This window comes from Convolutriloba macropyga, chromosome 5 (assembly GCF_964194025.1).
Source record: "Convolutriloba macropyga chromosome 5, txConMacr16.3, whole genome shotgun sequence".
NCBI classification, from domain to species: domain Eukaryota; kingdom Metazoa; phylum Xenacoelomorpha; order Acoela; family Convolutidae; genus Convolutriloba; species Convolutriloba macropyga.
This window is the reverse complement of record NC_134472.1, coordinates 8663681-8673956: the sequence shown is the minus strand read 5'-3', so window position 1 is coordinate 8673956 and position 10276 is coordinate 8663681. Positions and strand designations below refer to the sequence as shown.

Below are 10276 nucleotides of genomic sequence, written 5' to 3'. Positions count from 1 at the left end.
AAATTCTGATTCGATCTCTGTCACATCTCTTGAACACATGTGTTGAAGATGGGACAGTGCCACATTCAAGGTGGCTGCAGGTGATGAAGTCTCGGGCTCCGATGGGCAAATGGGTGATGATGGAAACAGTTCCGTGCCAACCCTGAGGTCTGTTATCAGTCCAGGAGGACGAGAATATAGCTCCCCGAGAAATCGAACGTACCTCAACAAATTCCCCAATCAGACGATAGCAGTGTACCAGAACAAATTCCCTGAACAAATTCCCCAATCAGACGCGATAGCAGTTCCCCAATCTGCCCCAATCAGACGCGATAACAGTGTACCAGTGTGTACCAAATGAAAAATTAATTCTCATAATTAAATAACTAATTAATGTGTGAAAACATTAAACATTATGAATATGTGAATTCCTTTGTTATTCATTTTTAGTTATCCATAATTTTGGCGAATTAATTTTTAAAATTGCCTAACGATTTTTTTCCCAAGTCTCAGAAAGTAGCCATTTTTTTCATTCTGATCAGCTCAAAAACAGACGAAAATTCATAATGTTCAGAATAAATACAGAGAAAAAATCATTATGTTCATAAGAAATTCAGAATTTTACTATGAATTTTACCATGAAATGTCTAATAAGTGCCATGATCAGAACTCTGGTCATAGTAAAAATCATAATGGAAATTCTATGATTCAGTACTGAATAGTTATGACACACAGGTCCGGGTGGCAATAGTAATCAGTCGTGTATATTAGACTGCTGCTTTCCTACGTATCAAAACAAAATTGGGTTGAAACGGTGACAGTGGTATTATTAACAGTTAAATAAACAGTAGTTTTATTAACAATAGTATAATATGCTTAATTACGTGATTTTAGGGTACGTGATTTTAGGGCCCGATATCGCTTCTGAGCGGCCAAAATTCACTTTAAGAAATCAGTTCTGTTTTATGTTTTTTTCTCTAGTGACTGTCACAAAACGATACTATATTTCAAATGGTGAACATAACCGGCTGACGTGGGGCAAATTGCTCTCAAGTTAGAGGCAAATTGCTCTCAAATTGATAATCCGCCTGGGCCTATCATGGGGGTGGGGGTGAGTTGGAGTGCGGGGTTGATTTTTGCGGAGGCGCAAACCTCTAAGAAAGTGTCTTGAACCACGATTTTTTATTTTGTTTGCAGCTTCGGTAAACTATACGCTTAAAAACTATCAGAGCTTCAAAAATGGTGCTCAGTGACTTATTGTTAAAAGTTGAAAGCGTCAGAAGAAATATCCGTCAAGCGAAAAATCGCATTAAAAAGATCAAAGGCCTAAAATAATTGCTACAACTGTTGCTTGAGAGCAATCAACCAGACGGCAAGGAATGAAATCAAGCGACAGAGAATGCAAAAAATTGTGATCTTATCCATTTGCGCCCCCCAAGCTTAATATGTGCATTTTATTTGCACACCCAGACGCACGAGCAATGTTTTTTGGATCTTTACCGTTTTTGCCTCCCCCAGTACGTTATGCGCCCCCCAATTACAGAGAACGTGTCATTACACAGTAAATTTTATGTAAAAACTGGCACGTGCGTCTTGGGGGTGCAAATAACATGCGCACACTAAGCTGGAGGCACAAACGGAAAAGATCTAAAAATTGAAATTAAAATGTCTATTTTCAGCGTAAATCGACAGTGTCTCGACCAGACGCCAAAAAAGACAACCATTTGTTGAATCAAAATGCCCCAGGTCAAAAAAATGACAGCTGCGCTGATACAGAGGTTGTTACAAAGCCAGAATCTGGAAAAAATGGAGATTTTGATTACAACTTGATCGACACGATCAGCAGGATCGCATTCCCATTTGCGTTTGCTCTATGGAACATTGGTTTCTTTTTGGTCATAACTAAGAGAATTTAGGCAAGCATGAAAATAGGTCAATTCGTAGGAAAATTTGGGTCTTTCACATTATAGCCGCATCATGAAATTATATCCCCTCTTATGGTAGGTTTTCCATATTACGGTATATTTACTATGATTTGGGGGCTCTAGGTTATCTGACCAAAGGCGGGGGGTTGTGATGGGAAGGACCCGAAAATTCGATACTTTAAACTCATAATTTTTATTGCACGCGTGAATTTTACTTCCGGGATACGACCGGCTCGGTAATTTCAGGATATGCTTTAATGATAATCAGGCATCAATTTCAGGACAAAATAGATTATATTGCAAGTTTGAAACTTTTAAGTTATTTTTAATTGTTAACGCTAGTTGCAATTCTCGTAGAATTGAAAAATTTCCCTCGTCAAAAAAGTGAGGCAAAGTTTAAGTGCAAAAAATGAAAATTGTTCCATTGATCTATTGCTAAAGCTGGAACGGAGTTTGGATACAATTAAAGCAAAAAATTGGAGTAACTCATGGAGTTATATGTTATTTTGCGATCACTATGTACATCTAGGCGCACAGAGTACTACGCCAGCATATAAGCGCCTAAACAGGAATTGATTTTAACAGTGCCAAAAAAGACACCAAAAAAGGTTACAAAAGGACTGACTGTACCAAAGAATCTTCTGTCATATTAAACTGCCATCAATGATAGCACCATTTATACCGTGAGCTTTGTATCGTCAGCTTCATTCGCAGCTTCGCTGACTGTACAGATAGGGCTTACGAAGGCTATAATAGAGTTATTTGAATTTCCCTGGGCCATAGCACTTTAATTCTTTTTTTTCTGAAAAAACGAAAGAACAATTTAGATCCAAGACAATGGTAAGCATAAAAACAAAAAGGGATGCACTGCAACTACAATGGCCTAAAAATTTTGTTTGCGATCATTCAAACCAGGAAAGTATCTTTCACAAGCTATTTGTATTTGTTATATAGTTATAAACATTTCAACGAGCTGCGTTCGTTGAAATACTCTATTCTGTATCAGACGTGAAATTTACTTGCAGTCTGTAACCGGCTTTGAAATTTCAACATATCAACCTAACTACAACCCAACTACAACTACAACAAGATGCAACAAGAAGCAACTACAAATGTGCAAAGAGTCTCAACCCAAGCGACGCGTCAAGATGGCCCTCTCCGCTATCTAAAGCGCATGTCCGGAAGCTTTGGTTTCCACTGATATTGCCAAGCATGCTAAGGGTCATAGCTTTGTGATACTCGGAGTTGGGCTGGACAAGAACCTAGACGATGTCAAAGCAGCAATCACCAAAACCTACCTACCCAAAGAAGATGAGCCTAGTACGCATCCGAAACCGAGCCACACAAGCACCAGTCCAGCTAGTGAGAGCCTTCACGAGATGCCGAACCATGAAAACGCTCCTAATCAGCCGCGGCCTGATAATCGGGCTCACCTTTTCTCCTCATCAAAGACGTGATGGGGGGATCCAGCGCTATGAGTGCCAAAGCTATTATCACTAGGCGTATGCAAGCAAGCACACAAGAAGCTAGATATATCAGATGTGGAGATCATCACAATTTAGCTGGCTGCATGTTCCCCAGAGATAACTTCAAGTGTGCCAACAGCCAGGGAGGCCACGCTTTCAGCTACAAGGGATGCATCCCAGCCAATTCCACCCGAAACTCTAACTCCGACCTTGACAAGTTCCACCAGCACTGCAAAGAAAGACAAGCAGCCCAATTCTACAGTCTCCACGAGAGTCCTTTCATGATGCATCCACAACTCTTTGGGGCGCCTCCAGAAACCAGCAAACCAGATTGCCCAGTCCCATCTCCTGAATGAGATTAACCACTGGCATCAACGACAAATATTATGGTGACAGAGACCACCAACTCAAACAAGCGACTTATGAAAGCTGTGGCCCCGCAAGTCAAAAGGCTGCTTCCCAGACTGCAAGCCAGTCTGGCGAAACAAACAACTCAACCGGCTTTGAAATATCATGATATTATTTATTGATAAGCAAGCGTCGATTAGAAGACTAGAAACTTATAATGTAAACTTTTAGTTTTTGTATGCTTATACTTAAATTATAATGTTTACCACCCGCGGGCTCTGTGGTCTCCTAACTCGCCCTCCCGTGGGCCTAAGATTTCTCAGAGTAACTAGATATCCAACGGCAGGTCATAATCATCGTTATTTAATAAATCGCACGAGGGAATCAATGCTCAAAAGCAGCTGTTCGGATCTCTGGTCTTCAAGCTGGTCTTCTAGCAGGTCCACGAGACAATAAGGAATCACAGTTAGCGAGAAGACCAGAGTTCTCAATCGCGCATATAGAAATAAAGCTATATCAACCTCAAAGTTGATGACCAGAAATTTCTACTATTTTCGAAAACTTCAACATTTTTTCCGATTTTCCAAAGAACAATATGAAAAAAGAAAACCATGCTAAAAACAGACAAAACTCATAAAAAGTTTGATTCTACATTTCGTCTGGACAAAAAGTAAGGTAGCTTTAGTATGCGAATCCACTGAATCAGTACTGAAAGGCTCTGACACTAGATTCCGTGTAATTAAAAATACGTTGTTTTTTCGAATTTCAATGCTCGTGGCAGCTCTTGCTAAAATCGGGTATCAAAAAGCCGAGCACAAAAATCGTATACATCGGCAAATGTTCCGGTGATTTATGGCTAAATCAGAAACAAAGTTTTGGCAAATTTTATCTCTAAATTTGAAAGAATTAACGGCATTATTTGTTAATTTGCGGTGACTATATTCAACTACTCAGCTTGTACTATGCCAATATGTAGATGACTAAACAAGAACTGATTTTTACAGTACCAAAAACGCTAAAAGATCTTGTGTCAAAGAACACAATGGAATACCATCAATTGAGTTGACCTAAAATAGCGATGGAAATGGGATGACTTTGGTCGCAGTAGCTTAAATTTAGTGAAGGCAGCCACTTTGATAAAGTATTTCAGAGGGGTGTGAGAAATAAATTGGTAACGGAAATGGTTGTTTATAACGGTAACCTGCGCTTCTTTGGCAGCGTCCAAGAAGTGTGCGAGTTACAACCTACAAAGGCTCTAAGAGCGATAAGTGCAAATCGTCGGGCGCTAATGGATTTCCCGTTTCTTCCGAAGCGAGTGAAAGAAAATGTTAGATCTAAGGCAAGGTCAGGCAAATATAAAAAGAGATACAAGGCTCTTGTAATTGTCTTGAGAGCACTCAAACATCAGAAGTATATTTTAAAAAAAAACATTTTTAAATTACAAAGAGTTGCCACGGCCAGAAGCTAATAATACTGCGTATGTAACAATTATATTGCTCACTTTTCATTGCTTTGACAATAAGCTACAAGATTTAAAATAGTGAAAAAATCTCGGTAACTGATTCCAACATAGTGGCATTTTTGAGCGTCTTTAGTGAAAAGCAATTGGTGGGCTGAAAAGTGATTGGTCACTGTTAGGATTGTCTTATATAATCTTTATATATGTTCCAAGACTTCTAAGGATCGTCGTTTATTCAAATGAACAAAAAGAAATTACATTTGTTTGAAATAATATCACTCACCGCTATCTAACTTAGCTCCCTAACTTATCAATCTGGATTAAAAAAATCAAATCTGAACTAAAGTTTTGGATCTCTTCCGCTTTTCCCTTTCTGCCCACCAGCGCAATGGACACATATCATTTATTTGCAACCCCAAACGCACTTGCTATGTAATGGCACGTGCTGTGCAATTGCGGGTACAGAACGTACAGGGTAGTGGGGCCGAACTCCAAGTTTATATCAGTACTGTTCAAGCCTTATTTCCAGTCTTAATTTGTTTCCCAGCACTGGGCAAGTCTAAAAACAAGTGTTACAAGTCTGGAAAGTCTTAGCCAAGACATGGATAACACTTGGAACTTTCACAAAATATAAATTTCGACTGAAAGTTTTTAATTCAAAAAAATTTTTCAGCGTGCCACGATTTTTGCATTTATTTTTTGGCACTTTTTCGGGGGTCCCTGAAAACTGAAGCAGAATGATGCCAACTCATTGAAACTGATGGCAGCTGATGCCAGAGGAGCTGGGAAAGTCAAATTGGGCCCTTTTCAGCTGTTTCTGGGCCGTTTTCAGCCATTTCTCAGCGGTTCTAAGCCGAATTTTAGCCAAAAATCGACTTTTCTTGATCTTTCAGATTTGTCAAATGTCGAACAACATAACTCTGGGCAAAATCTTTAGAGGAGGAAGCACCGTGAGGGTGCCCATGTTAAACCGAGGCCCTCTCGTTTGATCCAATTGTGATACATTACTGAAAATTGTTACAAATGTGAGAGGAGAACTTGACCCAGAGAAAAACTATTCCAGCCAAAACAGCCAAATTTCTGGCCAAATGAACTTTGTTGCGCCCCAATATTATCTTCTTCAGGAGTCAATGCTGCCCTCAGTTAGTCATAGTGTGCTTTTTTAAAGAGCATTGGGGAAATATTGAATTATTATATAACGAGCATTAGCTAACGCGGTTCGACTGGAGTCAGGTTGCCCTCTGCTCACAGGCCGAAATTTAGCAAACCACTGATCGAAAATAGAAGTCATAAATTTGGTTATAAAACTTATTCCAAGCGGTTCTAATGAGCCAGGTCTGGTTTCGATTTTTTCAATATTTTGGGAAATATTCATATTTTCAGACTCTGTACCCCAAATAAAAGGGTCATGCCTAGTGCTCGTTCATTTTGCACCTTTTCCTGCCTATTTTAGACGTTTTTTTTGGTTAATTTATACGTTTTTTTCCGGCTTCTTGACGACTTTTTTGGCTATTATTGACGTTTTTTTCGGCTACTTTTTCTACGTTTTTTTGGCTATTTTAGACTTTTGTTCGGCTATTTTAGAGGGTTTTTTCGGCTAATTTCAACTTGCCGAGACTTGGATTTCGAATTGTCAAGTCTTAATTCAGACTTGGATTTAGACTTGCCAAGTCTTAAATCAGACTTGGATTAGAGTTGCCAAGTCTCAGCCCAGACTTGGATTTAGACTGCCAAGTGTAAAAAGTAACATGATCACAGTTCTGAATCAGTAATGAAATAAGACTTGGATTTAGACTTGCCCAGTACTGAAATTGACTTGGCGTTAGGTCCGGGGGAGTCGCGATTCGAGAAACTTTCCAAATTTTATGTAAGACATGCGCTGATATTTCAAAATTTTCAGCACAACAACCTTACATAGTAATGCGCTGGAATGTGTTAAAACTTTGAAATAAACAAATGTAAAAAGTGTGCTGAGACAACAGCTTATGTAAAAAATGCGCTGAAGATCCGCTGAAATTTTTAAGTTTCAGAGTCTTCCCAAGATTACAGCGCATTCAGCAGATTTCTTACACAATTTCACAGCATTCAGTGACTTTTCTAGAAAAAAATACGTTGAAACGACGCTGACATCTCAACCCTGGGTGCATAATCGGAAAAAATAACTATTGTTTTATTGTAAATATAGTTTTATTGTTTGTCTATTGTTTTTGTCTGAGTGTATCAGTGTCTTCATTTTCTTCATGTTCCATGTGGTCGATTAGCTCCTTCCGTCTCTCCAGGTCATACGCACTCTGTTCCAATGCAGTGCGCATGTTCATCTTGTGTTGTACTATGTAGTGACTCTTCATGTCTTCTTGTGACAATCCTAAATAGGAAAAAGCGTTCATAGTCAGCAGATGGATTGATAGAAGCGCATGCCAAGGACGACGGAAAAGATTATATAACCCCCCCCCCCCCCTCTCGCGTGTAGAAAAACATTTGTGTATACATGCTAACGTGAACATACTTTCCGCACCAAGTGTTTGTTAGACTACAGCTTTTTTGATGGTTCGACTTGTTAATGAAATTAAACGAAGGCTGAGGGAAAGCTCTATTGATTTTATCTTACATCTCGATTCAAAATCAATAATTATACAAACATCAAAATCAAACATTATAAACGTGTGTAACGTGTCTTAATTTCAGGATGTACATAACTGATGAACATGTAAATACTAAATAAGTCAACTATCAAATAATACTACGTAAGTTCCTATTAACGTGCACAAAAGTCATCTATAATTTTCCCGAAATTATTACTCGGTCATTTGTGATTTTCAATTTCTCCCTGTGGAAAAATGATTTTACTCTTTATTTACAAAAACCAAAAAATTTTCACTTGAGTTTCACAGTGCAAAATATACTAGAAACGGAAATAATGAAGACTTCCCAAATGTTCTAGAAAACTACTCAGGGAGCTTTTCCACAGTTTTTTCCTCTTTTTCTCTTAGCATTTTGAAAATCGATTTAAAGGTCAGCGTTACTACTGAAACTTAAATGAGGGAAAGCTATCAAAAAATTTGATTTTTAGTGCTATATTGTTCTTCATTAGCAATTGATATGTGACAGCTGAAATCTTATAGCACATATTTGCCACAATGTACTGATAGAACGACCGACAAAGTAGTATTTTGTATACAAAAGGGGGAAAACACTCCCATTTTGGTACTGTTCTAATACCTTCGGAAAATTAATTAAGAGAAGCACAAGCAAAAACGTTAGCAACGATTTTTAAAAGATTCGGATCAGATACACGATGTACCATGTTATGAAACTTGCACTGTATTGTTGGTGCAAAACTTAGGAGGGGTGGTGGGTGTAATATAAAAGATTCGAGTTTTTTTCATATTTACGCGTGAGCAAACACATTTAATACGTTTCAAAATATTGCTTAGGAAAAAATGGTTTTTCCCTGAGCAGATAAGAGCTAGTCATTGCATTTAACATATATCATTACAAACGTATGCAGATGGCATTTAAAATGGTTCTTATTCTATGTCCAAGGACTGTTTCAGATTAACATATAGGTATTATGAATTCCCATATAAATAACAAGGGTCACACCGGTAGCACGAAGGGGAATAATGAGTGACCGCTGGCTATGGATACAAAACGAAAGAACCTAATCAATTGTTCTGGATTCTGCGATAAAACCTCATAAGCTCACAAACTTTTCTTTCAAGTTTTTCTTTTGTTGATTACTCGTCATCTTAAGCAGAATTTCAACGAAAGCCTGAGAATTTGAAGCACTTCACAAACAAAGTCCCGATTTTGAGGATTGTGACGTAAATTCCCAAAAAATTTCAATAGATTTTATTGGAATTAAGACTCAGTACTCGAATTTCATCTATTGACAATGTATTTCAATAATTTCACGCGTTATTTTTCCAATCAATTTCCAGTACTAAAATTGATTTGAACAAGGGAATACTTAAGGAAAACTGGATAATTGATAATGATTCTCAGTGGGGAAATTCGTTTTTCCCACTGAATCACTTCAGCTTTCCATTTTTCCCTGTGGCAAAAATGTAGAAATTGCTTTTGCTTATCTCTACTTGCAATACCATAAAAATTAACACAGGGTTATCACGTTGCGAAGTGTAGCAGGGTAGAGGGAAAAGGTTACAATATGGTTGGGACAATGCCTAGATGTTCGGGCAGCGCATGCTACCTTTTTGAAGTTTTTCCCCTTTTTTCCCTTTTTTGTGTTAGTAAGTGAACAATTGGTTCCAAATCGACACTACTACTACTACTACTACTACTAAAATCAAACATGATGAGGAGAAAAAAAAAACATAACTTTTCCTTTTAAATCTTCATTTATAATATGATACGCAACTATCGAAAAACTATTGTTACACAGGTTTACTGCAAATGGTTGTCAGAGTGACCGTGTCCCAGTTTTGCGCAGATCGAAAACATAACCATCTAACGTGCTGGGATTGCTCTCTAAAGAGCAGCGAGCGGTTGGCTTAAGTAGAACCCGGCTGTGGCTCACAGATAAACATACCCGGCAGATTGCCGGAAAATAGCCGCCGTTGAGTCCCATAACTCTATTGGGATTGAAAGAAAAAAAATATCAACAAAAATGGATATTTGTACAAAAACAATTTTAAGTGCAATTTATTTTGATGTCATTACGTAGTTGAACATACTCCTGTCTCTCAGTGAGAGGCTACAAGGTCTGGTATCAATACCAATAAGCATTATAGATAATAACTAAAACTTATGAGAACAAAGTTCAAGTACCGGGCATATAAAAATGAGCAGTTTTTTGGGTTTATCCCGTTTCTATCTCTGACTTTGATTTTTTTATACTGACTTTTTTTCATTTTGAATTGCTTTGCTGAGCAGCTTCTGTTTAAAAAGACTTTGAAAAGAAGGACAGAAGAGTGAAACTAGCCTAGAGAAGTCAAAAAGATTTCACGCAAAATGTCGAAAAAGCGAAGTGAAATGACGAAGTAAAAAAATAGGAGCGCTATAATAGCCGGCTGAGAAGATGGGGGCGGTTATTAATAAGATTGGGAGGGTGGTAGTGGGAGGTGTAGGGGGCAGGGGCG

General features: G+C 38.2%; 2 protein-coding genes across 3 annotated transcripts in view; both read right to left on the bottom strand.

The window, feature by feature from the left end:
• LOC142339107 (uncharacterized) overlaps positions 1-10276 on the bottom strand; it is a 382233-nt gene that overhangs the window by 73726 nt on the left and 298231 nt on the right. The gene's annotated exons all lie outside the window — the stretch shown is intronic.
• The window catches only part of LOC142339701 (uncharacterized), a 190353-nt gene continuing 187345 nt past the window's right edge, over positions 7269-10276 (bottom strand). Inside the window, exon 16 of the mRNA XM_075389921.1 lies at positions 7269-7542. Coding sequence (XP_075246036.1) covers positions 7376-7542 — 167 coding nt within the window. The 3' untranslated portion in view covers positions 7269-7375. The remainder of the gene's footprint in view (positions 7543-10276) is intronic.